This window comes from Mobula hypostoma, chromosome 4, assembly GCF_963921235.1.
Source record: "Mobula hypostoma chromosome 4, sMobHyp1.1, whole genome shotgun sequence".
NCBI lineage: Eukaryota > Metazoa > Chordata > Chondrichthyes > Myliobatiformes > Myliobatidae > Mobula > Mobula hypostoma.
The window spans coordinates 179,464,987-179,492,930 of record NC_086100.1 but is presented as its reverse complement, the minus strand read 5'-3'; the positions used below and the strand labels follow the sequence as shown (position 1 = coordinate 179,492,930).

General features: G+C 44.2%; 1 protein-coding gene across 2 annotated transcripts; it reads right to left on the bottom strand.

Moving 5' to 3' along the window:
- Positions 1-973: 973 nt before the first annotated feature.
- Positions 974-27,460, bottom strand: smox (spermine oxidase). Of its 2 annotated transcripts, none has more exons than XM_063047105.1 (7): positions 27,233-27,458; positions 24,448-24,682; positions 20,643-20,869; positions 19,339-19,512; positions 14,324-15,035; positions 4,337-4,497; positions 974-1,719 (listed from the first exon to the last, which is right to left on the bottom strand). In XM_063047105.1, the coding sequence occupies exons 2-7, from the start codon at positions 24,653-24,655 to the stop codon at positions 1,564-1,566; spliced, it is 1,638 nt and encodes a 545-aa protein (XP_062903175.1). In that variant the 5' UTR covers positions 24,656-24,682; positions 27,233-27,458; the 3' UTR covers positions 974-1,563. The 2 variants fall into 2 exon arrangements, 1 of the variants encoding a protein (XP_062903175.1); XR_010017774.1 differs by lacking the exon at positions 974-1,719 and adding an exon at positions 13,426-13,542 and having other exon boundaries at positions 4,365-4,497; positions 27,233-27,460.
- Positions 27,461-27,944: the final 484 nt, after the last annotated feature.

Sequence of the window (27,944 nt, the reverse complement as noted above, 5' to 3'; positions counted from 1 at the left end):
GTTCAAACGTATTAGATGGCATCACAATGAGTCTGCTCTGCACCCTTTCCAAGGACCAGAACTGAGCATAAATCTCTAACTGGAAACATTCAGAACTTTATATAACTAAGATAACTTGCTTCCATTGTATATTAACACCTTTGTGATAAAAACCATTATTATTTTTTGCACTGGTTCACTGGCTTTGAATAATTTCCAAACTTGGACTCCTGCATCTCTTGTTCTCAGCTTCTCATCATCCCCACAATGCTCCAAACTATTCTCCTGGAGTTAAACATTGAAGTTAATATTCACTCTTAATCCATCAAAGTCCCTTTACAATTTTATTCTCCCTTCTACACTACTTGCTGAGCCATCTAATTTGGTGTTGTCAGTAAATTCAGATATTAGGCTCTTCCAAATCACTGAGAAATATTAAGAAAAACTGGGTGCTGGAGCTCTCAACAGATGCTAAAAACAAGCTGCTGAAGAGAGAGTCAGCAAGTCAGCACAGCACCAAGACTAGTTGCATCCTGTAGTTAAACTGTGGAGATATGACAAACCCTTTAGTGATACACTTGGATATTTTAACTCCAATTTGACAGTATTATTAGAGGGATAGATCTGGGATTCAGTACCCTTCCAAAAGTCATTGTAAAACTGGATCCACTGAGGTGGAATATAAACTTCACAACTTTTATGCTCCAGCACAGAAATACATAACCCATCCATTTTTCGCTGTTTACAGTTGATGCAAAGATTTAGCTGTTTTGGGGAGAGGCCAATGCCTCAGCTCAAAACATCGACTGTCACTTTCTCAAACATGAGGAAATCTGCAGATGCTGGAATTTCAAGCAACACATATAAAAGTTGCTGGTGAACACAGCAGGCCAGGCAGCATCTATAAGAAGGGGTACAGTCGATGTTTCGGGCCAAGACCCTTTGTCGAAGGTCTCGGCCCGAAACGTCAACTGTACCTCTTCCTATAGGTGCTGCCTGGCCTGCTGCGTCCACCAGCAACTTTTATGTGTGTTGACTGTCCATTTCTTTCCAGATGATGCTTGACCTGTTGGGTTCCTCCAGCCCCTTGGGTTTTTGTTTCTCTCCCTCTCCATACTCCAACATCTGCCATCTCTAGTTCTTCAACAGATGCTACTGGCTCACCGATTATTTTCAGCCTCTGGGAGGTGCCAGTCATCACACTGCAGTAATTTCAGCACATATTCATCTAATCCTACCTCAGTACAATGCATTGGCCTGAGAAGGCAAATGGCACTTAACATCTGATCTAAGAAACGGCACCTCAGCAATATAGTATCCCGAAAGCATTGCACTGGACTGTTAGTAAAGGAAGGCATTCAATTTGCAGAAAATCAATCTGAGGTTAGAAGTGTATTAATTTAAAAATTAAACTATTACCTAAGTGTAAACATTTATATGACCAAAGCATTACCAGAATGTGCTTATCTTGTATATATCCAGTTAAAAATGATTTTAACATCCCCTTATTAAACAAGACTATAACATTCTACTTTAAGAAAAAATACATTAATCACACGCTCTTCATCCAATCTGTGTAAGATCTCACATATTAGTCTTCTCATCTTCTCTTCCTTGGTAGCGGTCTTGATACATTTCTATGAGACGCCCAGCCTCACGCTCACCAGAAAGCAAAGCACCATGTGTAGTTGAGTAGAACTTTCTGTGAGTTGCCTCCCCAGCAAATAAAATCTGCATAGGCTACCAGGAGGGAAAACACTTGTTCAGTAGCAGTTAACACTGTAAAATTAGAGTTTTCTGTTAGAAACTGAAAAGGAAGTATTCACCACCCTCCCCTGGAGGTTTTCATGTTTTATTGTTTCTCAACATTGAATCACAGTGGATTTAATTTGGAGTTTTTTTTGACATTGATCAACAGAGAGAATCTTTCATGCCAAAGTGAAAACAGATCTCTACAAAGTGATCTAAATTAATTACAAATATAAAACACAAAATAATTGATTGCATAATTGTTCACCCCCTTCAATATGACACACCGACTGGTGGCGTAGTGGCATCAGCACCGGACTTTGGAGCGAAGGCTCCTGAGTTTGAATCCAGCCCGCTCCCTTGCACGCTTTCCATCTGTGCTGGGTTGAGCGTCGAGCTAGCAACTCGGCCTCGTAAGAATAAGAAAGCCTGCTTAAAAAACACCGTCATGACGGCGTCCAAGTGACTCCACTCGGAGTTAAGGCTTTCTTCTTCTTCTTCTTCTTCTTCAATATGACACACCAAATCATCACCGAAGCAGCCAATTGGCTTTAGAAGTCACAGAATTAGTTGAACGGGGATCACCATGTGCCATCCAATGTTTCAACTGATTGTGCTAAAACAACACCTGTATCTGGAAGGTTCAACTGCTGGTGAGTCAGTATCCTGGCAAGAAACTACACCATGAAAAGAAAAGAACACTCAAAGCAACTCAGCGAAAAGGTTATTGAAAAGAACAGGTCACGAAATGGATGCAAGATCATTTCCAAGTCACTGACTATCCCTTGGAGTACAGTTACGTCAATCATCAAGAAATGAAAAGAATATAGCACAGCTGTAAATCTGCCTAGAGCAGGCCATCCTCAAGAACTGAGTGACCATGCAAGAAGGGGACTAGAGGGGGAGATGACCAAGAGACTTATGACAATTCTGAAGGAGTTATAAGCTTCAGTGGTTGAGACGGGAAAAACTACACATACAACAACTGTTGCCCGGTGCTTCACCAGTTGCAGTTTTATGGAAGAGAGGCAAAAAGAGAAAGGCATTGTTGAAAAAATCTCACATGAAATCTCAGCTAGAGTTTGCTGGAAGGCACCTGGGAGACTCTGAAGTCAGCTCGAAGACGGTTCTATGGTCTAATGAAAACAGAATTGATGTCTTTGACCATCAGACTAAACACTACCTTTGACATAAGCCAAACACCGCACATCATCAAAAACACAACATCCTTAGCATGAAGCATGGTGGTGGCTGCATCATGCTGCGGGGACGCTTCACTACTGCAGGTCCTGGAAGGCTTGTGACGGCAGACGGTAAAGTGAATGCAGCAAAATACAGGGAAATCCTGGAGGAGAACCTGATGCAGTTTGCAAGAGAACTGTGACTTGGGAAAAGACTTGTTTTCCAGCAAGACAATGACCCCAAGCATATAGCCAAAGCTACACACGTGTAGCTTAAAAACAACAAAGTTAATGTCCTGGAGTGGCCAAGTCAGAGTCCAGAACACATCCAATTGAGAATTTGTGGCAGAATCTGACAGAGGTTGAGCAATTTTGTAAAGAATAGGGAAAAATTGTACTGCCCATTCCAGATGTGCAAAACTGATATACACCTATCCACACAGACTTGCTGCCAAAGATGCATCTACTAAATACTGACTTGAAAGGAGTTCATAACTATGCAATCAATTATTTTGGATTTAATAATTATAATAAATTTAGACCAATTTGTAGAAATTTGTTTTCATTTTAACACGAATGAGCCTTTTCTGTTGCTCAATGTCAAAAGGATCAAATTAAATTCACTATGATTCAATGTTGTAAAACAATAAAACTTGAAAACTTCCAAAGGGGGGGGGTGAATACTTTTTATAAGCCCTATTTATATGTGTGTATATGTATATACACACACAGCAAAATGCTTCAAAAGCATTTGTAATATTCTATGAATGTTAGCGCAAGTGTCTCATTTTGTGACCAAAAGACGTTGGAGAAAAAGTAGGCTATTTCGCCCATCCATTCTGCTCTGCCATTCCATCATGGCTGATTTATTATCCTTCTCAATCCCATTCTCCTGCCTGCTCCTTGTAATCTCTGACGCCCTTACTAATCAAGAACCTATTAACCTCCACTTTAAATATACCCAAAGACTTGGCCTCCACAGCCAACTGTGGCAATGAATTCACCACCTCTGGCTAAAGAAATTCCTCCTCATCTCTGTTCTAAAGGGACAACATCGTATTCTGAGGGTGTAGCTTCTGGTCTTAGAATCCTCCCACTACTGGAAACATCTTCTTGTCTTGTCTAACATGGCCTTTTAATATTCCATAGGTTTTCATGAGATCCTCCCTCATTCTTCTAAACTGCAGCAAGTACAGGCTCAGATCCTTCAAATGCTCCTCATATATTAAACCTTTCATTCCCGGGATCGTTCTTATAAATGTCCTCTGGACCCTCTCCGCCTTCTTAGCTAAGGTGCCCAAAACTGCTCACAATACTCCAAATGTGGTCTGACCAATACCTTATCAAGCCTCAGCATTAAATCCTTAGGGATAACCAAGGATCAACACTCCCATCTGCCCATTTGTAAAGACCAATGTGCTACTTACAGGGGCTTTTGTGCTCTTTGGGTAAGGGAGTGGCTTTGCAAGTTTCTCCACATCTGCTCCTGTTGATCCAACTCGAGTGTAGGAGTATGAGCCACGGATGTAAGGGTTGCTGCCCCATTTTGACCTCAGGATCCTCCGGGGCTTTGGAATGTGTGGATTGCCTGCAAAAGAGGTTTCAAAATTTGTTCAGTCCTTGTGTGCCAAGGTACAGGGTTTTCCAAAGTACAGGTAGCAGACTCGGTAGAGAAACAGTCTAGGTAATTTTAACAAACTCCACCAGAACCACCGACAATAATACAAGTATCACAAGTCAAACTTCTTATCCACACAAATGAAAAAGTATGGGGGCTAACTATTTTACATACAAACCCCATTCCCATTCCAACATGTCGGTCCATATTCTCCTCTCTGCCAAAATGAGGCCACTCTCAGGTTGGAGGAGCAACACCTCATATTACGCTTTGTCAGCCTCCAACCTGAAGGCATGAACATCAATTTCCCTAACTTCTAGTAATTTCTCCCCAACCCCCTTCTCTCTTCTTCCATTTCCCATTCTAGCTCCCCTCTCACCTTTTCTCTTCTCCTGACATGCCTACCATCTCCTTTTCTCCCACGCTCCTGCCAGATATATTCTTCTTCAGCTTTTTACCTTTTCCACCTACCACCTCCCAGCTTCTTGCTACCCCCCCAACATTAACTTCCCTCTCAATGGCTTCACCTATCACCTTCTAGTTTTTCTTCCTTCCCCTCTCCCACCTTCTTATTCTGGCTTCTTCCCCATTTCTTTAAAGTCCTCATGAAGAGCCTCAACCCGAAACATAGACTCTTTATTCCTAGGTGCTGCCTGACTTGTCTGACCCCCTGCAATTTGTTTTGTGTTATTCTGAATTTCCAGCATCTGCAGAATCTCTGGTGTAAGTGAAAAGGTATCACAGCCCGAGGGTTGTAACAACTTGTACCATTTGCCATCCACCAGACTGAGGTACATGATGAATATCTGATTGAACAATGAGTTTAAGTTGTAATTTTGCTACAATCATTAAGCTTTATAGGATGTCGAGATGCCAGCTGTAAGTGAATTGTGAGCCAAGAGATTAGCATTTATTGACAAAATGGAATACTGTTAAATACAGAAATCTTATGAAGCAGATTTGGATCATGCAGTGGTACATATTATGCTAAATGTGAATTATTTGTTACTTATTTAGAATATCTACATATCTGCTCTGGCCAATGTTGCAGTTTAGCCAACAGAGAGCATTTGTTGATGTTACAATTAGAATTTGTCCACAGCTAATAAAGTGCCCAATGTTCAGCCAAATGTACTGAGTGCGTGATCCAGCGGGCTTTCTCCTGAGATACCCACTTTTACAGGCTTCAGCCAACTTGCTTTATTTGATACAGAGGAGATAACAACTTATGAAATAGGGGGTAAAATCTCAAACACGAGAAAATCTGCTGACGCGGGAAATCCAGCCAACAAGTAGTGCAGGAGCTCATCAGGCCGGGCAGCATCTATGGAAAAGCGTAAACAGTCACATTCTGGGCCAAGACTCCTCTTTAGGGCTCTTCAAAGTCCTGTCAAGACCCTTTCGGATCTTGCGTATTTTAATCAAGATGCTCCTCACTTTCCTAGCTTCCAGCAGATACAAGCCTACTCTGTCCAATGTTTACTCAGAAAAAAGTACTGCCCCTAACATGTATGAGTCTTGTTAACTTTCTCCAAGTTGTTTCCAACAGACTAACATATTCCCTTACATAAGGAGACCAATACTGCGCCAGTTTAGCAAACACTATTAGACAAGACATTACAGTAGGGCAAACAGAATTGGATCACACAATACAGAACATCAAACATTATTGTATCAAGCAACACAATAGAGCAAACATAATTGGATCATGTATTACAGAAGAGCAAATACTATGGGCCGGATAGTATCTGGGCTGAAGAACTGAAACCAGCTTCACCTCCAGCCAAGTTGTTCCAGTCCGGTTACAATACTGGCATCCGTTCAGCTACGTGGAAAATTGCCAGGTGAGTCCTGATTCACACGACAGCAGGACAAATCTAATCCGACTAACTGCAGCCACCCTTAATCATCAGCAGTTGTCGACACTGCCATCAAGCAGTAATTAGTCAGCAATAAGCTGCTCAGTGATGTTCAGCTCGGGCTTTGCCAGGACCACTCGACTCCCCGCTCAGCTCAGCTGAATTCTGGAGGTGAGGTGAGACATCAAGGCAGCATTTGACTCAACCTAGAAACAAGGAGCGGCAGCAAAACTGAAGGGGAAGGCAGTCCATTGGTTAAGCTCCCAACTTGAACGAAGGAACATGATTTTGATAGTTCAAGAACTATCATTCTTCATCCGAGACAACACTGCACGAGCTCTTCAAGGCAGTGTCCTAGGCTCTGTCACCCTCCTCCCAATATTGGTGCAAATGTTTGCTAAGGATTATATTATTTTCAAATCTATCTGGTACAGCTCAGCAAATGAAGCAGCCCAGGTCTGCGTGCAGTGAGACCTAGGCAACATTCATGCATGGAGACACCAAAGACTGCCGATTCCGGAAGTTAGAACAACAAACAACCTGCTGGAAGGACTCAGTGGGTCGAGCAGCCGCAGATGCTGCTTGATCTGTTGAGCACGTTCCATTGACTGATGGTTGCTAACATTCAAGCACGGGCTGATAGCGGCACATGATGTAAACGCCTTGAAACTGCCAGGCAACGGCCATCAAGAGAGAGCTTAACAACCAACCTATAACAATCTAAAACATTATTACTATTGTGTTTCCTATCATCAGTACCTTGGTGGTCACCAGTGATCAGACATTAGATTAGATTTGCTTTATTTATTTGTGCATGGAAACATAGAGTGATATGCGTCATTTGTGTCAATAACCAACACAGTCTGAGGAGGTGCTCTGGGAAAGTATTGCCATGCTTCCAGCAACAACACTGCCTGCCCACAACTTACTAACCCATACACTTATGGAATGTGGGAGGAACCACAGCAGTCAGAGGAAACCCACGCAGTCACGGGGAGGACAAACTCCTTACAGACGGTGTCGGGAATTGAGCCACGATCTTGCAGCTAGCCCTGCAAAGTGTTATGCTAGCCACTACGCTACCAGGTTCAACTGGACCTGCTGTATGATTGTAATCATTGTCATTGTTATGGTTACAAAATCAAGTCAAAAGATGGGTACGCTGTGGTTAGTAACTCACCTCCTGACATCGCAAGACTTTTCCACCTACGAGGCGCAGATCCGGAGTGTGGTGGAATCCTCTCCACTTGCGTAAATGAATGCAGCTCCACCAAACATCAAGAACTTCCCAGGGCAACGCAGCCGTGTTATTAGCACTCTGTGCACCACCATCAACATTGCAGGCAACACTGGTGCACCATCCAGCTCTGACAGCGCCTACCAAACCCACGACAAGGGGCATGGGCAGCAACACGTAGGAAGATCCCCTGCCCTCCCGAACTTGCTCACAGTCCTGACTCGGGAATATGTGGCTATCCTTCAACAGCGCTGAATGTAACACTGGAAGTTCCTGCCCCTTATCACTCTGAGGATGCAATCTTTAAAAGAGCTACAGCCATTCGTACAGGCAGCTTGGCACAGTAGCGTAGAGGTTAGCACAACACTCTGCTGCACCAGCTGTAAAATCGAACCGGGTTCAATTCCCACCACCGTCCTGTAAAGAGTTTATACATTCTCCCATTACCATGTGGATTTTCTCCGAGTGCTCTAGTTTCCTCTTACTTTCCAAACTCTTAAATTGTGGGCATGCTATGTTAGCGCCAGAATCATGGTGACACGAACAAACTGCCCCCAACACGTCCTTAGATTTGTTGGTCATTGATGCAAAGCAAAGCATTTCACTGTATGTTTCGATGTACATGTGACAAATAAAGCTAATCTCTCTCATCACCACCTTCTGAAGATGGACAGTAACTGCTGACAAGGCTAACAATATCCAGATTCCAGGAGATATATGGATGGAAAAAGTCATGATGCAAGCTCCCACACAAGATTGGAACACCTACTTGATTTCCACCCTGAGACTGGAATTAACTGAAAGGACTGAAAAACTTTCACCCTTGGCTGGACAATGTTCCTACCAGTGCTGATGAGCTTGAGTGGAATAAATCTAATCCTGCAAGGCTTTCCCGGCACCCTGCACAATCTGACTAAATTGTGTTGACTGTCCGTGAGGAACCCCAGGTCAGCTGGATGATGTGACTTTCACAGCATCTTGAATCAGAGGTGGTCTGGAAGGAAGGTGTTGATAACTGAGACAGCAGAATGACAGCCTCACGGTTCCAGCAATCAGGATTTGACCTTGACCCAGGGCACTGGCTTTGTGGAGATTGCACATGGGAATGCAGAGACAATCGGCTGCAGGGAAGCATCAATGGGGGAGTGGGAGTGAACAGATATGTACCCCTGGGGTTCCTTTTTGCTGTGGACTGTCACTTTAAGGCACAAGAGCAAACTGAGACAAACTTTTGGATTTCTGCTGAGAGAGAGAGAGGGGCAGAGTCTGCCTCACGTTTACACTTTTACAAGGACACTGACTACTGTTGTCCGCTTCTGGGTTTCCATGTAGAGAGAGAGAGAGAGAGAGAGCAACGAACAGCTCGTGAGTCGTCATGGTAACTGAGGGCGGCGTTATTTGATGGGACAGCTGGTGCTCAGCATGCTGAGATAAATACAAGGTCAGCTGGTAGACACACAGACACACATGGTTTTGGACACTGAATGAGCTTTGTTGTGCCCGTAGACTCGATGGGCTGAATGGTCTCCTGCATTCAACGGTCACCTTATTAGCAGAGGTTGATAGGTTCTGAACTACGAGGGCAACAAAGATTAAGCAGATAAGGCAGGAGAATGAGATTGAGAGGGAAAATAAATCAGCCAGGATCAAATGGCAGAACAGATTCGATGGGCTGAATGGCCTAATTCTGCTCCTATGACTTATAGTCTTATGTTATAGAGACAGCAAATTTACTTCAGACTGTTTGGTGGGAATGTCAAACCTCCTCCCACACCCTACCTCACTGTTCCCCACCATGCTGGTGACCTCGACAAAGTCCACGCCTTACTAGCTGGGACCCTGCCCAGCCTCTAGCTGGAAAAACACAGCATCAGTTGATTGAGGAAGATGCTGGGCTGCTCCCGGAGGTTTGCTTAGCATACTGTGCAGCAGCAGAGACAGAATCGACGAGCGGAGGGAGAAGGAAGAAGGAGACAGAGCTGGAAAGTGACATTGAGGTAGAAGATCAGGCAGAGCAGGTTGGAGAGGAACCCCAGAGGCCTATTCCATCTCTAGTCCTTATGTACTCACTGTCAGTTTGCTTTTTGTGGGAGTTTTCTGTGTACGCACTGCCTACCTCATTATCCACATTGCGACAGCAAATTAACATTAAGATAGAAGGCCCTGCAGGTTGGAACAGCATACGATCACAACCACAGGGATTCACATCCCATATTCCATCACCTTTCTTCCTCCCCGCCTCCGTATTACATGGTCCCCTGCATTGCTGAGAGCATCTCAGCCCCTGCCTGACCCGCCACAGAAATGAACAAGACAAGGCCTGAAGCCTGAAACCATTCAGAGAAGCTGCCGCACAGGAGGAAGCAAGTCACCCCCTTTGTGCCTGTACTAGACAAGAAGGAGCTATCGGGCCCATTCACCTGGCAGGATGCATGCCCACTGCAGCCCAGCCATCCAGCACTGTCACAGCGTCCCACGGGGGGCAGATGAGGGAACATCCTGGGGCAGGGGCGCAAGGAGCATTAGAGAGTGGTGGCAACTTTAGGTGGGCCATCCTGATAGGACTGGAGAACCACGGCCTTCCCTTCGAGCTACTGGGGATATCACAGGGGAAGGGGTCAAAAAGGCGAGAAAGACACACTGACTGAGGACTAAGAGGACAAGGTCTGGGAAACGTGGAGTGAGAGACATATGTGTACAGAAAGTTTTGGATCTTGGATTACAACCGGGAAGATGGTGCAGAAATTAGAACAGCCAATGTGTGCAACTCCCAAATAGAATTCACAGGATCTTCTGAACTTTATCGAACCCTGGCTCTCTCGTCCTAGTGGATGTCTCCACTTTCAATCCATTGAGGTATTCTGTAACATCATATGACTGAGCTAAATCAAGCCAAACTTTATTTCTGCCCTGGAAGTTAAAAGCTTGCCACAAGGTCACTCTAAATCAAACATTTCAAACTTTTAAAACCAAATACCAGCCATAAAAAAAAAACTTTCTCCAGTTTTCTTTTGGGAGGGCAAGGATCAGGCATTACCGTACCAGAGTAGACACAGCAAATGCCTTGCAAAGGAAACACATGGATGGGAAGTTAATCCCAGTAGCTTTTTTTGACAGCCTGTTGTGCACAGCCAGCATTTTACCATTTTGAGCCCTCAACAGTTGAAGTGTTTGGGGAATATTTTTCCTTTGCTGAGTCTGGCAGGCTGAGCAGCAGCAAGCTTCATCCTGTGGAGAGAGCCAAGATTAGTCCATCAATTCTCCTGGACCTCTGACAACAAATCATATTCATAGCGCAGTGACTGACATACTCAATGTATTAGTTTGCCCTCTATCCATAATGCAACAAGAGAGCCAGTAACAGAACCTCCAAACTTATGTTTTCAGCCAGATGTTGTGAGTGTTGCTTTGACCCCAGCATCTGCAGAGTATTTTGTGTTTAGGTATTGTGACTCGATTGCCAGCTGTGACTCGGTTGATAAGATTCTCGCCTTCAAGCTGAAAACTGCAGTTCAAGCCACCTATTGTTAAGGTGAGTGCAAAATTCAAGGCTGACACTTCAGTGCATTGGACCAAAACACTATTCACTCTCACCAATGGGCTGTTTTAGCATTGGAGGTGCAGTTTTTCAGGTGAGCATTTAGCTGAGATACTTTGTCACAGATGAATTTTCAAAAATTCTGTGGCAATATTCTGAAGTCTTTGTATTCTGGCTAATTTATATCTATTAGTCAATGTTACTTAAAAAAACAAATTGCCATTATCACTGCCACTCGCAGGATCTGGCAGTGCTCAAACTGACAGTTGCACATCCATTACAAATAACTATGTGCCTCACGATGACATGAAGGACTTATACAAATGGGAGCCTTCTTATCGAACTCCTTGGCATATTTTTTCCTCTGTGTTAGACCTATTTTTAAATGCTCATTTGTTGAATCAATTCAGTGAATGCTTTGGAAATGTTCTGGGCCATGACAATGATTGGCAATAAGTTATTATCATTTTCATTATTGAAAAAGGTCTTCACCATCACAATACTCCATGGCATGTAGAATGCCTATTTCCCCAGAACTGATGGTCTAGAGAGGAAATCATTTGCCAAGCCTGCTACAACAAACCTGAAAAACCTGATAAACCACAAACCTGAACTGCTATCCTACCTACGAGCAGGAAAAATGCTCAGATACTGGAAATCTGAAATAAAAATAGAAAATGCTGGAGCTACTCAGCAGGTCAGGCAGCATCTGTGGAGACAGAAACAGAATTAACATTTCAGGTCAACCATCTTGGAAGAAAGTCCTTCTACTCTTCGAACGTCTTCCACCTTAACTTTTGCTAGAGAGAGACGTCTTTGCCTAATTTCACCTGTTTCCAAAGAAACACAGCATTTTTTTGTGTTTGCCAGCATCATAACTTGGTCAGCATTTACTGCCTATCCCTAATTGCAGGGGTGGTTGGGGGGGCGGGGAGGTTACTGGGCATCTCAAAGTCAACCCATAGTGATGGCTCTGGAATCACATATAGAAGTGACCATGTAAGGTTAACCAATATCAAATGAAGTTTACAATGACCCAGGACTTTCATAGCAACCGTATTAGTTTATTTAATAATATACTCAGATGCCACACTGGGATTTGCCCCAAGTCTCCCGATCAAACATCCAAGCCTCTTAACATGAGTACTAGAAAATAAACATAATATGAATATATTGCAAAGAATGAGGGTAAAGGTTTCCTCTGCCAGAATACCAGCACACAACACGTACAGTGCAACTGGAACATGGAAAACAAAATACAGGCCAGTACAGCACATGGAGTAAACACAGAACGTACGAACATTACAACACAGTATAGGCCCGTCGGCCCACAATGTTGTGCCAACTTACATAAACCTACTCCACAATCAATCTGACGCCTTCTGACTAAACAGTCTATATCCCTCCATCTTTCTTACATCCATATGCCTATCTAAGAGTCTCTTAAATACCCCTGTTGTATCTGCCTCTACCATCAACCCTGGCAGTGCACTCCAAGCATTCAGCACTCCCTACGTGAAAATCCTACCTCTGACATCTCCCCTCAACTTAAAAGGATGTTCTTTGATAAAGGCGACTGCCACACTGAGAAAAAGGTACTGTCCACTCTATCTGTGCCTCTTATAATCTTATACACCTCTATCAATTCACCTCTCAATCTCCTTTGCTTCAAAGAAAAATGCCCGAGCTTGCTCAGCCTTTCCTCATAAGAGATGTTCTCTAAAGGAGGCAGAATCCTGGTATGTCCCCTCTGCTTCCACATCTTTCCAATAATGAGGTGACCAAAACTAAAGACAATATTCTAAGTATGGTCTAGTCAGCGTTTCGTCGAGCTGCAACACTACTTTGCAGCTCCGGAACACAGTCCCGCAACTAATGATGGCCAGCACACCATGCGTTTTCTTAACAACCCTATCAACTTTAAGGGATCTATGGGCCCAAGTTCCCTCTGTTCCTCCACACTGATAAGAATCCTGCCATTGACCTTGTACTCTGCCTTCAAGTTCAATCTTCCAAATGTATCGCTTCATACTTTTCTGGATTGAACTACTGTCCATCTATCACTTCTCTGCTCAGCTTTGCATCCTGTCTGGTCCCATTATAACCCACAATAACCTTCCACGCTACCCACAACACCACCAATCTTTGAGCCATCTGCAAATCGACTAACCCACCCTTCCATCTCCTCATCTAAGTCATTTATAACAATCACGAAGAACAGGGGTCCTGGAACAGATCCCTGCGGAACAGCACTAGTCACTGACCTCCAGGTAGAATACGCTCCATCTACAACCACCTTCTGCCTTCTGTGGGCAAGCCAGTTCTGAATCCACACAGCCAAGTTTCCACGGATCCCATGCCACATTAGCTTCTGGATGAGCCTACCATGGAGAAAGTTATCAAAAGTCTTACTAAATTCGATATACATAACATCCACCATGGCCCACAATGGTCTGCCTACACATCCATTACCCTATTATTTGCCTATCTAAGAGCCTCTTAAATACCCTATCATATTTTCCTCCAGTACCATAACTGGCAGTGCATTCCAAGCCACACTATGTGAACATACCTTGCCCCAACTCTGCTTTGCACTCCCTCCTCTCACCACAAATGCATGCCTTCTAAGTACTGGACATTTTGACCTTGGGCAATAGACACTAGCTGTCTACTGTAACTATGCCTCTCAGGTCAGCTCTTCCCTCAGCCTCTATCACACCAGAGAAACCAACCCAAGTTTGTCCAATCTCTCCCTTTAGTACATGCCCACTGATTCAGGCAACATCCTGGTAAACCTCTTCCTGGATCCTCTTTGAAGCTTCCACATCCTTCTTATAAGGGAGCAACCAGGATTGAATACAATACCTCAGATGTGACCTAACTAGAGTTTTATGAAGGTGCAACATTACGTTCTGACTCTTAAACTCAGTCCTTTGGCTAATAAAGGCGAGTAAGCCATAGACCTTCTTTACCACCCTGCCTACCTGTGCAGCCACTTCCTTATCGCTGTGGACTTGGACTCCTAGATCCCTCAACATTGAACACCTCGACCCCTCTGCAATTGTCGGGAATCCTGTCATTAAATGTGTGCAGTCCCCTACAAGGATATTGAGTGATAACTCACAGATAGAGCTAGCGTCCATAGGTTAGAACGTTAACCACCTGTAAACTTTCGCAGCAGCTCTGTGCACGTTTCTGCCACCGTCTCGTCATCGTATCTCTCCATGATGATGGCTTCTTCCCCACAGATCCAACCACTCAACACGTGGCCATATCGCTCGGGAGGGTACAGCACGTCGAAGCTGCTGATCTTCTTGTACCACAGGTCCTGTGGGTACACCGGGCTCTCATTCTCTGCGTCGTCCTCCCACACAAACTGGATGCTGTTGCACTCGGAGCTCCAGAAGGGCTCTTCGAACTCCAAGAAGATCTTGTCCGTGGTGCTGATCCCCAGCATCTGAATTGCCGAGACCTTCTCCTCTGGGAGGTGAGGGTGGAACATGGTCTCATGATACTTCTTCAGCACGCCGAGCGACATGGTGACAATCACATGGTCGGCCAGGATGAACTCACCATCCTCACACTCCACCCACACCTGGTAGCCCTCCTCCTCCTCCTGGCCGTCAAGGTTGTGGTTGAGGAGGGTGCTGTTGATATAGTGGATTTCCTTCTTGAACGAGCCATTCCAGTAAATGCGCTTCACTGGCTTGTTCAGCTGGATGACCGACTTGGGGATATCCCGTGCCAGAATCTCCACTATGTTAATGAAGCCGCTTGGAATGACATGGTGGGCGCCGGGAATTTCGGTCCACTCACCAAACTCACTCAGGGACACTTCGTCCATACTGTGACAACTGCTCTCACAGCTTTCAACCTGCCAAGCAGAAGGAGAAAAGATTTAAGCAGGGCAGTATCCCGGAAATCTCCAGAGCAGTCAGCACAGTGCTGGACCGCAGCAATTCAAATCATTGTGAGAGAACAGAGTGAGAGAAAGTGCTGACAACCGTTATTGACCTGGCTTTTTTCCAATAGTCCAAACTCCTCAAGTGCCTGTTCTGTGTCAATACTTTCCATTTTCCAATAGCTTTACAGCAAGACATGGGAGGCTATGAACATTGGGGAGGTTAATAGATTTCTGTGGAGTCCAGAAGACTGTAAGACATAGGAGCAGAATAGGCCATTCCATCATGGCTGATCATTATCATTCTCAAGCCCATTCTCCTGACTCCTCCCTATAACCTTTGACACCTTCACTAATCACGAATCTGGCAAACTCCACTTTAAATAGGCCCAATCCTCCACAGCTGTCTGTGGCACATTCTAAGCTTCAACCACCTTGTGTCAAAAAAAAACACTTGCTCCCTATATCCTTTAATTATCCCTTATCATTTGATACCTTCTACTCAAGGAAGTAACTGACTAATTAACCCCATCTGTAAGTGCCTCTCACATTTTTATAAACCCCAGTCAGGTCATAAGAACATAAGAACATAAGAAATAGGAGCAGGAGTAGGCCATCTGGCCCATCGAGCCTGCCCCGCCATTCAATAAGATCATGGCTGATCTGTCTGTAAACTCAGCTCCATCTAGCTGCCTTTTCCCCATAACCCTTAATTCCCTTACTATGTAAAAATCTATCTAACTGTATCTTAAATATATTTAGTAATATACTTAAGGTCCTCACTTAACCTCCAGAGGAAACATTCTCAACCTATCTAACTGCTCCCTGCAGCTAATACTCTCTAAGTTAGCATCCTGGTGAACCTTTTCAAAGCCTCCACACCCTTCCTGAAATGGATTGACAGGAACTGCACACAATTCTCCCAGTGCAGTCTACCCAAAGATTTATATAGCTGCACTATGACTTCCCAACTCATGTACTCAATGACCTGACTGATGAAGTCAGGCATAATGAATCTTTACCACTCTGTTGCAATAAGAGTTTATTGCTAATCTATGAAATGAATAGGCAGTCAATGAACTCTACTTTGCTTATTTATGCGTAATTAATTTGTAGATTCAATTCTTACTTTCCTAAGATATTTTATGTTATGTGTACTACTGTGCTTTCCACCCTGGTCCAGTGAAACTTTGTCTCATTTGGCAGTATACATGTATATAGTTAAGTGACACTAAACTTGACTTGGCATGATGTTTTGGGCTGAGACTCTTCACAAGAATACGAAGGTGGGGTGGGGGGGGGGATGAAGCCAGAATACGAAGGTGGGGTGGGGGAAGGGGGAAGGTATACAAGTTGGCAGATGATAGGCGAGACCAGGGGAGGAGGAAGGTGGGTGGCTGGGGGGAGGGGAGGAGAGTGGACCTTGCAAGAAAGGACAGGAGGAGGGAATTGATGGGCAGTTGAGAAGATGAGGTGTATGAGAGGAACCAGAATAGAAAATGGAAAACCAGAGAAAGAGGGAATGGTACGCTGCATACAGAGGCTTGTAGGGTGGTAGGTAAGAACAAGGGGAACCCCATCCTTGTTATAAGAGTGGGAAGATAAAGTAAGATTGGCCAATCTGCTAATCTGTTGACCTTTGCCTTTAGTGCAGTTACTCACTGAGTGGGCAACATATTAGCCTAATTCCAAAACTATCACTTTAAAAGCGATGAATTGTTAAAGCCTGAGCTATAGCAAATTATCATAACTTGGGACTGTATTCATTTGACAGACGAGGTTAGTATGTGATTTAATAGATGTGTTTATAATAGTGCACAAGGAAACAGCTATGTCCAGTTATTGAAGGGTCCAATAAAATTGGTCACCAGAGCAACAATGAACGGGAACCTAAGAGGCAAGAACAAGAAGAAGATCTTCAGCTTCTCTGCAAATCATAAGATCATGTAATCTTCTTCCTCTGCTCCATCTCCATATCCTTCAGGTTCCACGGTAACCAAAGGTCTCTGGACCTTTGCCTTGAGTATAAGTGTTCAGCCAATGGCTGAACATTACAGTTTTCTGGACAGAGAGTACTCTAGGTTCACAACCCTTATATGTAAAAGATTTCGAAGGTAGAGCAGAAGATTAATTCCTTTAAATATAGCATATTACTACAGAAGCTGATGCAAAAACTCCCAGCGGTTACTTTATTAGGTGCACCAGTGAGTAGCAGTTCCGTGGCCAAAAACACCTCGTTAATGAGCGAGGTGGAGGCCAGACTGGTTCACGCTGTCAGAATGGTATCAGAAACCTAAATAACCACTCATTGCAACAGTGGTGTGCAGAACAGCATCTTGGAATGCACAACACATTGAACCTTGAAGTGGATGGGCTACTGCAGCAAAAGACTACAAATATACACTCAGTGGCTACTTTATTAGGTACAGGAGGTACCTAATAAAGTGGCCACTAAATATAAGTCATTACTGAAGGACCGCATGATCAAGAGAAGCAAGAATTGAATGGGCATTTTTGAGTCAGCACTATAGCCTACTGCATGGGTTTATCAACCTTTGAACCCTCTTTAAACAGGCTGCTGTTTTGAATGGGTGATTGCTGGGTCCTTTTTCATAGCCCAGTTTTAAAAGGAAGTTAATTCCAGGTTTATTTCTAATTGAACTAAAAACTAATATAACTGAACTGATTTGTGAAGAATATTCCCCAGAGATTTGAAATAGAGATTGCACACTAATGGTCTGTAATGCGTGATTTGAGCTTATGATATGGAATAGGATGAAATGTGTTTCCTTTAGTGTTGCTTATTTTAATGCAGGAATCGACTTAAAAATAGTTTTCACGATTTTTTTCTGCGGATCTTGAGGAGATCCTACATGTAGCGTTGATAAAATTCAGGAAAAAAAGTCTTTTTTTTTACAGCTATCCTTCAAAGTGCAACCAAAGTAATTTTTCAAAAAAGACTCTTTTCAATCCTCATGCACGAGCCAATATCAACTTCCTTTTGAGGTGAAGTGGACTGAATGCTTTTTCAGCCAGCCTTTTCCTCGACTGTAAATAGCGTTCAACTTAACATGTCCAAAACGATGAACAGTAGGAAAGTTGCAAGTGTTTTCATCGATGCGAGGCTCAGCAACTAAGATTAGACATAATTGACAAAAAGCCAGCTGTAAAGTGCCGTGATTTGGGAAGCAGCATGTGAAACAGTGCTGGAAATAGATTGGTTGCTGACTTTTAAGGATGAATTGAATACGAACATGTGATTTAGGAGCAGCATGACCCTTTGTTCCTGCTCCACCAATCAATCACATCACAATTCCTAATCAAAGTTCAAAACAGATCTATTATCAAAGTATGTATATGTCCTGAGATTCATTTTCTTGCAGGTATTCACCGCAGAATAAAGAAATACTATTCTGCCCTGGTTCAAGAGTTTCCCTGTTTTCTTAAGTTAGACAGATGGATAACTCCAGTCCTGGTGTGGCTGTAGTCGAAAGAGGTTTTATTATTCACCAACGCGTTACAGTCCACAAGCAGCCGGTATAAAAAGTCAGTACTCCTCGGCGTTCTAACAAAGATTCAAATATTGATTGAAACTCCTTCGGCTTCTAACAAACAAATGAATACACAAGCGAATATATAATGGCCGACCTGACAACAAAGGCTAATTGCTTAACAACGTGATAATGAGTAATCAGCAACTGCTGTGAATTTATGATTAAGCAGTGAGATCTAGTAATTAGAAATAAAATAACAATCCAAATCAGGAAAGACATAACAAATACAATAGAATCAATAAAAAACTACACACAAGGTCCAACAAACAATCTACGTGAAAAAGGAGACAAAGTGTGAAAATATAAAAAAAAGATTGATAGACAAACTGAAAAACAGACAGACAGAAGATTGATTGATGGATATATAGATACTAAGAACACATAAAGCCCTTGAAAGTGACTCTGTAGGTTGTGGAATCAGTTCAGTGTTGGGGTAAGTGAAGTTATCCTCGCTGATTCAGGAGCCTGATGGTTGAAGGTATTAAACTGTTCCTGAGTGGGAACTAAGAATCCTATATATCCTCTCATTACATTTCCACATTCTCACCTAACCCATATAACCTTTCACCTACTTCTCTGCTGAGAAAGGGAAAAAAATACTTGCAAAGCCAAGGGGAGAAGTGAGTTAATATGTCAACTCTTCCTATGCACCAAGACACAAAGGGCCAAATAGCCTCCTCTACCGTATGATTATGTTTTCCACTTTAAGCACCCCCTCATACCTTCAAGAACTGATGGAGTATCGCCAGCTTCAGCTTCTTGCTGATTCCCGAGTCATCGCGATTTGCTTTGAGGCGCTTGAGTACCCCATTTCTTGTGAAAACACCAACGCTGTTTTGGCTTTCTGCACCAACGGGCCTCCCCCGTTGGAAGAACTCCTGTGTCAGGTTGTAGACCTATCAGAGGAAATCAAGAAGCATTAAGGACCACACACACAACTTTCCCGATGGCTTGGTCTATGTAAAAATCCTTAAATAACTGGCAAAGTTTGCATTCATTGCTCCACCTCTACACTATGGCTGAGTGTGTAGCGGTTACGGTAACGCTTCAGAGCACCAGTGATCTGAGTTCATTCCCTGCCTCTGTCTGTAAGGAGTTTGTGTGTTCTCTCCATGACTGGATGGGTTTCCTCCAGGTCCTTCCGTTTCCTCCCACGTTCCAAAGACATGGGGTTACGGTTAGTAAACTGTCGGTATGCTATGCTGGCACTGGAAGCTTGGTGACACATGAGGGCTGCCTCTAGCACATCCTCCAACTGCGTTGGTTGTTGATGCAAATGGTACATTTTACTCTATGTTTTGATGTACATATGCCAAATAAAGCTAATGCTTATCTTTATGTTAATCACCTACGATTTAGCATACCAGGCTCATGGAGAATTGAAGGGTCAACCATAATAGCGTGGGTCTGGTGACGCACTAACGCCAGGTCAGATAAGAACTGAAGATTTCCTTCCCTAACAGACATTACTGAATCATATACATGAACCAGTGGCTGGCCTCCAGGACAATGAGTACCACGTACAGAAAAAGGCCATCAAAGCCACAGCATGGTGGCTGTTGCATTGAGCAGTGCAAACCAAACAGGTAGGGCTAAGAAAGCAGGGAGTCTGCAGAAAGACTTGGATTAGAAGAATGGACAAAGACGTGGCAGATAGAATATAGGGTAGGGAAGTGTATAGTCAAGCACTTTGGTAGAAGATGCACTTTGGTAAAAATGTGAACTATTTTTAAAATGGTGATCAAATTATGAAATCAGAGGTGCTAAGGGGCTTGTGAGTCTTCTAGCAAGATTCCCTAAATAATTAACTTGCAGTTGGAGGGAAGGAAGGCAATTGCAATGTTACCATTCATTTTCAGAGGACTATTAAATAAAAGGAAAGATGTAATGCTGAGGCTTTATAAGGCATTGGTCAGACTGCACTTGGATACTTTCACCCTCTTCACATCCACTCTACCTAGGCTTTTCAGTATTCAATGAGATCCCCCTCATTCTTCTAAAGTGAAGTGTGGGGATGTGATCTCACCTCGTTGTATACATCGCTGAATTCTTCAATGATATCCTTGGGTACTCTCTGACCACTGCTGGTGTAGTAGTGTGCAACCCCATTCTTGGAGTAGAGGCTGATACGGCCAGTACTGCGTTCTCCATCTGTAGTTTCTTCAAGGAGTCCGTGTTCTTCTGCTAGCTGATAAACCGGGTTCCCATGAGCACCGTGAATCCAAGTTGCTCCAAGATCAAATGTAGCGCAGCCTGAAACCAGAATGCTTCACATCTTCAAATTTCAAAGAAAGTTTGTTATTAAAGTACGTACACAAAGTCCATCAGAGATACTTATTCTAATTTTATTTTATTTTATTTAGAGGTAGAGTGCAGAACAGGCCACACTGCCCAGCAACCTACCGGTTTAACCCTCGCCTAATCTCAGGGCAATGTACAATGACCAATTGACCGACTAATCATCATGTCTTTGAACTGTGAGAGGAAACCAGAGCACCCAGAGGACAACCACTCGTGTACTGGAAGGATGGACAAGCCTGCTTGCAGAAGACCGCAGAAATGAACTGCGAACTCCAGCTGTAATAGTGCCGCACTAACCCCACCTCAGGCGCACTGCCTAATAGGAGGAACAATAATTTTAAGGCGACTGGAGGAAAGTATACGGGGAGGATATCAGAGGTAAGTTCTTTAAACAGAAAGTGGTGGTGGAGGCAAATACATATGGGGCATTTAAGAAACCCTTAAGCAGATGGATGAAAGAAAAATGGGGGGTTATGCAGGACAGCAGGGTTAGATTGATCCTCGAGTAGGTTAACAGGTTGGCACGACATCATAGGCCAAAGGGTCTACACTGCACTGCAGTGTTAATTGTTCTATGGGGAAAAAGAGAATACAATATAAATTATGAAAAAACTATACATAAATAGTTCATTATTGTTACATGTTGTAAGAAGGTTTAGAGGGTTATGGGTTAAAAACATGCAAATGGGACTAGCTTGGTTGGGCCTCTTGACTGACATAAACAATTTGGGCCTAAGAGCCTGTTCCATTGCTGTATGCCTTTATGACTCGATATTCTGAGATACAGTGAAAAGATTTTGCTTTACTCTGCATCCAGGCAGATCATGCTATACATAATTTATATCGAATTAGTAAAAAGAAAAAAAAAGAATACAGAACTTAGTGTTGCAGTTACAGAGAAAGTGCAGAGCAGCTTGTCAAATAAAGTGCAAAGATCACAATGAGGTAGATTTGGGAAATCAAGAGTTTGAAGTGTTAAATTTTAGTGTATGAGAGGTCTGTTCCAGAGTGTGATTACAGTGGGATGGAAGATTTAAAGAAATCAGCTGTATTCGTCAGATCTAGATCAAAACATTGAAAAATAGTGAAATTTGTCAAAGAAACAGAGAAAACCTACAGTACAATACTGGCCGTTCGGCCCACATGTACTGAACATGTACTTACTTTAGAAATTACCTAGGGTTGCCCATAGCCCTCTATTTTTCTAAGCTCCACGTACCTATCCAGGAGTCTCTTAAAAGACCCTATCGTATCCACCTCCACCACCATCACCGGCAGCTCATTCCACACACTCACCACTCTGCTTAAAAAACTTAGCCCTGACATCTCCTCTGTACTTACTTCCAAGCATCTTAAAATTGTGCCCTCTCATGTTAACTACTTCAGCCCTGGGAAAAAGCCTCTGACGATCCACACGATCAATGCCCCTCATTATCTTATACACCTCTACCAGGTCACCTCTCATCTTCCTCCGCTCCAAGGAGAAAAGACCAACTTCACTCAACCTGTTCTCATAAGGCATGCTCCCCAATCCAGGCAACATCCTTGTAAATCTCCTCTGCACCTTTTCTATAGTTTCCACATCCTTCCTGTAGTGAGGTGACCAGAACTGAGCACAGTACTCCAAGTGGGGTCTGACCAGGGTCCTATATAGCTGCAACATTACCTTTCGGCTCTTAAACTCAATCCCACGGTTGATGAAGGCCAATGCACCATATGCCTTCTTAACCACAGAGTCAACCTGTGCAGCAGCTTTGAGTGTCCTATGGACTTGGACCCCAAGATCCCTCTGATCCTCCACACTGCCAAGAGTCTTACCATTAATACTATATTCTGCCATCATATTTGACCTACCAAAATGACCCATCTCACACTTATCTGGGTTGAACTCCATCTGCCACTTCTCAGCCCAGTTTTGCATCCTATCAATGTCCTGCTGTATCCTCTGACAGCCCTCCACACTATCCACAACATGTCCAACCCTTGTGTCATCAGCAAATTTACTAACCCATCCCTCCACTTCCTCATCCAGGTCATTTATAAAAATCACTAAGAGTAAGGGTCCCTGAACAGATCCCTGAGGCACTCCACTGTTGACCGACCTCCATGCAGAATACGACCAGTCTACAACCACTCTTTGCCTTCTGTTGGCAAGCCAATTCTGAATCCATAAAGCATGATCCCCTTGGATCCCATGTCTCCTTACTTTCTCAATAAGCCTTGCATGGAGTACCTTATCAAATGCCTTGCTGAAATCCATACACACTATTTCTACTGCTCTACCTTCATCAATGTGTTTAGTCACACCCTCAAAAAATTCAATCAGGCTTGTAAGGCACGACCTGTCTTTGGCAAAACCATGCTGATTTTTCCTAACCGTATTACGCCTCTCCAGATGTTCATAGATCCTGCCTCTCAGGATCTTTTCCATCAACTTACCAACCATTTAAATAAGACTCACTAGTCTATAATTTCCTGGGCTATCTCTAGTCCCTTTCTTGAATAAGGGGCCAACACCTGCAAACCTCCAATCCTTCGGAACCTCTCCTGTCCCCGTTGATGATCCATAGATCATTGCCAGAGGCTCAGCAATCACGTCCCTCACCTCCCACAGCAACCTGGGATACATCTCGTCCGGTCCCGGAGACTTATCCAACTTGATGCTTTCCGAAAGCACCAGCACATCCTCTTTCATTAATGTCATTTGCGTTAGTGGCCAACACAGTCCGAGGACGTGCTGGGAGCAGCCCGCAAGTGTTGCTTCTTATGGCACCAACACAGCATACCCACAACTTACTCACTCTAACCTGTACATCTTTCCTGCAGAGCACCTGTAGGAAACCAATGCAGTCATGGGGAGAACATATAAACTTCTTACAGATCCTGGAGAGAAATTGATCCCAGACTGCTGGTACTGTAAAGCATTACGATAGCCACTATGCTACTATACCACCCATCCCTGAACCGCTGACCTTGAGCCTAGTAGTACTTGCTCTCCCCATGATGACGTCTGTTTCTCCCAGGCTCTCCAGTTTCCTCCCACTTTCCAAAGACACATGGGTTAGAAGATCAATTGGCCTATCGGTGTAATTGAGTGGAACAGGCTCGTTGGCCCCAAAGGGCTTGGGACCATGCTGTAACTCTAAATTAAATATATATTTGGGAAATAGCAACATTGAGCCACAGTTTAGAGTCCTCACACCACACTTGCTGATCTGGTAATGTCAGAAAGCCCTCAAGTCACACTTCTTTGGAATGTAATCCCGACAAGTGTAAGATAATGCATTTTGAGATCCTAGAGTACCTTCTTTAGGACATTCACTACAGCCTACCTCTTTGACCATGCTTTTAAATTCCTGTCCCAATATGTGGCTCAGTGTCCAACTCAGTTTAGTAATGCTCTTGTGAAGCACCTTTGCATTTACTAATTAAAGGCACCAGACTGTTGTGAACAGTTGGTCGCTGTGGACCTTCCAGGTCCTGAGTTCTGATTTTCCGGGACGTCCAACCGAAAAAAGAAACAGACTCACCAAGTTTAATGCTTTGGACTCTGCCTCCGATTCGCTCTGATGCCTCTAGAACAGTGATATCAGTGAACCCATTCACCAGAAGTAGTTTGACAGCAGAAAGGCCAGCGAGACCAGCACCAACGACTACTATTCGAGGTTGTCGCTTTCCCTGTGAGCCACGACTGAGAGGATCATCTGCACTGTCTGAAGATATTTCACAACTTTGCATACCGTCCAAGCTCTTCTTCTAAGGAAACTAAAGAGGAGAACAAGACAAAAGTCAGGATTAAACGCATGGCAAGAAGAATAAGAAGAGGCAGTGTGGGTGATCCTCTACTCCCAAAGAGAGGGCTAAAATTGAAAACCTGTGGGGTCCAATCACAAACAAGAGAAAATGTGCAGATGCTGGAAATCCAAACAACACACAAAATGCTGGAAGAACTGGTGAAGAACCTAGGGCCCTGGGTGTCGACTGTTTGCTGTTTTTCATAGATGCTGCCCGGCCTGCTGAGTTCCTCCAGCATTTTGTGTGTGTTGCATATACCGTGGAGGGTTTCTAAGGCATTGGCCAGACCACAGTTGGAATATTGTGAACATTCTTGGCCCCCATATTAAAGAATGAGAATCAAATTTAGATTTACTGTATTATCAATTTAGATTTATTATTTATTAATGTTGTGAAATTTTTTGCTGTGCGGCAGCAATACAAAATAAAACTGATATTGAAGAAAAAGTGTGCTGGCCCTCCCCCTCAGTGACCCGCCCCCAACTCTGACCCTCCCCCTTCACCGAAACTCCCCCTCACTGACCCTCCCCATGACCGACCCTCCTACCGCACAGACCCACCCCCTCTGACCTTCTTCCCTCACCAATCCTCTCCCCCCTAACTTACCCTCCCCACTCAATGACCCTTTCCTCCTCTGGCCCTCCCCCCTCGCCGACCCACTCCCTCTGACCCTCCCCCATCACTCTCCCTCTTCCTCTAACAATTTCCAATACCCGGTGCTCTGCCGTTCAGCACCCATCGATCGGTGTTAAAAGTTCAGCCTTCAGCTGGTTGTGAGGGGTGTTGAGTAGCGACAGCCCCGGTTCCAATGTGCTCCGAGGGCCTGGGACAGTAGCCGAAGCATCTCCTGACTACTGTGGATCCCGCACTCATTGCACTGTGCTAAGACCCGCTCTCGCTGGTTCTAAAACGCAACGTTGTTTGAGATCCGTCCTACAGGACACACCAATAATTTAACACCGGATCCTTGAGAATGCATTGTGGCTCATAAAATCTCGCAACAATGGCCTGAAAATTCCTCCACGCTAAAGGAAGCGCAGAGGAAAGGGTTAGTCTAGTCAGAGTGACGAATCTCGGTTCGAACCGATCCTGATCCTGTACATCCGCCTCTTCGTCGTCATTTCGCAACCAATGTTCTCCCCAACCCCCGCACCTTTGTTCAAACAACACACCTTATTTATAACATTTTTCCTCTCAAAGTGACAGGCCAGCGGATGTTAAATAAATGGATCAGGGGTTGAAATTCGGCAGTCCCCAACAATAATTGGCGAGACAGCATAGTTGAGAGGGAGAGGACCTCCTTTACTCAAAGACCGGTTACACACGATGCAGCCCGGTACAGTGCAAATATCTTTATCTGGCGTTGGAAAAGTTGTACTTATAGAAGCCTCCTCTCAACATGTAAACAGCACTGCCGGATCTGACACAGCCTGCATGTATCACGTTTCACTGCGAACCCTGCACACCTCGAGGGAATAACAGTCACGACCCACTCATTCACATTCCTCGGTCTTCCTCATAACCACAGGCAACTTTTTTTTAAAAAAAACAACGGGTACCGGAGATCCACTTGGATAGCCAGCGCCGGCGAAGTTTCTCTGGGCCGAATAGCCGGCTCTAGCGCGGTGAGGAGATTGCGAACTTTCGCCCAGATGTTGACACCGGAGTTTCGCTCCCTCTTTGCAGCAAAACTTTGGAAAGCACTACCCCAGCGCCACCAACCCCCCCCCCCATCCCGCACTTCCTCTTCCATCCAACAGGTGCACAATAACCACCACAAGCAAACGTCATCTTTCTAAACAACCGCTCGACGGCAACTTGAACACTTCCAAAATAATAAGACAATATAAACATCGCAGCCGGTCTGAGCAGCTCATTGTGTGTGTGCTGAGTGTGGTGTGTGTGTGTGTGGGGGGGGGCGTGTTATATGATCGCCAATACAGGGGGAATCTTGTTTTTATGTAAGTTCGCTTTTCAAACAGGATATCGAACAAATCCAATGCGGGATGCTGCTTTCTAAAAGTCCTGATTTATGGACAAGACAAATAAACTTCAAACTGGGCCAAAGGTCATCGGTGAAAATCCCGTCAACATGCGTGTATGACGGTCCATGATAAACAAAAAGAAAACATCCCAGTTCCTCCCTTACCCTTTCCCTTAAAACCCCCAAAACACCCAGTATGAGACCCCGAGACAGTTCCTGGGAATTTAATGGTCTATTGCCACGTACGGAAGGGGGACAAAGAAGCATTCTGTGGTAACGAACAACAAAAGCACTTGGCTTATTCGGAAAGAACACAGCACCTCGCTGGGCACAATACATAAGTAACATGTCTTAACACCCAAATACGAGGCTGTAATGACACATTTTGAAACCGATTTTCTAAAAGTCTCCCCACAGCCCGAGAGAATTAAATACATCGGCAGCCAGAAGTGTTTCCGTGAAATAGATTTTTTTAAATTGCCGATCCACCATTGCAAGCGGTCAGACAGAAACAAAAAAAAAATGAGCTCTGCTACCTCGTTCGTTCGTCCTCGGCAAACACTGAGCCTGCGGCCGTGGTCTCCGCTCCCCGGGCGCTCCGCTCCCTCTCTCCCTCCGTCTGTTTGTTGCGATCTGGAGAAACCCAGAAGTAACCAGTCAACCAGGCAGTCTCGGCGCACGCGCAGCTCGTCACCATTGTATCAATTTTCACCGGGGGAGGGGAATTTTCTGTGCCGGCTGGGAACCTCTCGGCTGTGTTTGTTTCATCCACCTTATTGTGGGTCTGGGAGCCCTGACTGCAGCCTTGCTTGCAAGTGCCAGAAGGTGTGTGACACCAATCTCCCGCCCGCGGGGACACACACCAATCTTCGGCAGACAGCACTAGATATCATCGACCTTCATCCCTCTGCCTCTTTGTCTCGTTAACACTGGCCTCTTGCCCCAGTTTTAAAACGCGATCTCCATCGGCAGTTGTACCTGCAACTGCCATGGTTCTAATTTCCAGATTTCCTCCCTTCGCTAATCACCTTTGAGCGCACTTTTGGTCATTTTGCTGAAGAAAAAAAATCTATGAAGGGTCTTGGACCTGAACTGTTAACTCTTCACACAAAATGGTAGAAGAACTCAGCAAGTCAGGCAGCATCTATGGAGGGGAATAAATAAAGACGTTTTGGGCTGCGACCCTTCACGATTGATGTTGCATTTATAGCATCTGAAGACAGTTGCGTTTATGTTAACTGTGTATCT

What these genes read in the sequence shown, in the direction of transcription:
- smox (XM_063047105.1), bottom strand. Translation starts at nt 24,655, where the DNA reads ATGCAAAGTTGTGAAATATCTTCAGACAGTGCAGATGATCCTCTCAGT. An exon ending in TACTCCATCAGTTCTTGAAG is followed by an intron (nt 15,036 to 19,338) that starts GTATGAGGGGGT and finishes TCTGCTTGGCAG; the next exon opens with GTTGAAAGCTGTGAGAGCAG. An exon ending in CAAAGAGCACAAAAGCCCCT is followed by an intron (nt 1,720 to 4,336) that starts GTAAGTAGCACA and finishes CCCTCCTGGTAG; the next exon opens with CCTATGCAGATTTTATTTGC.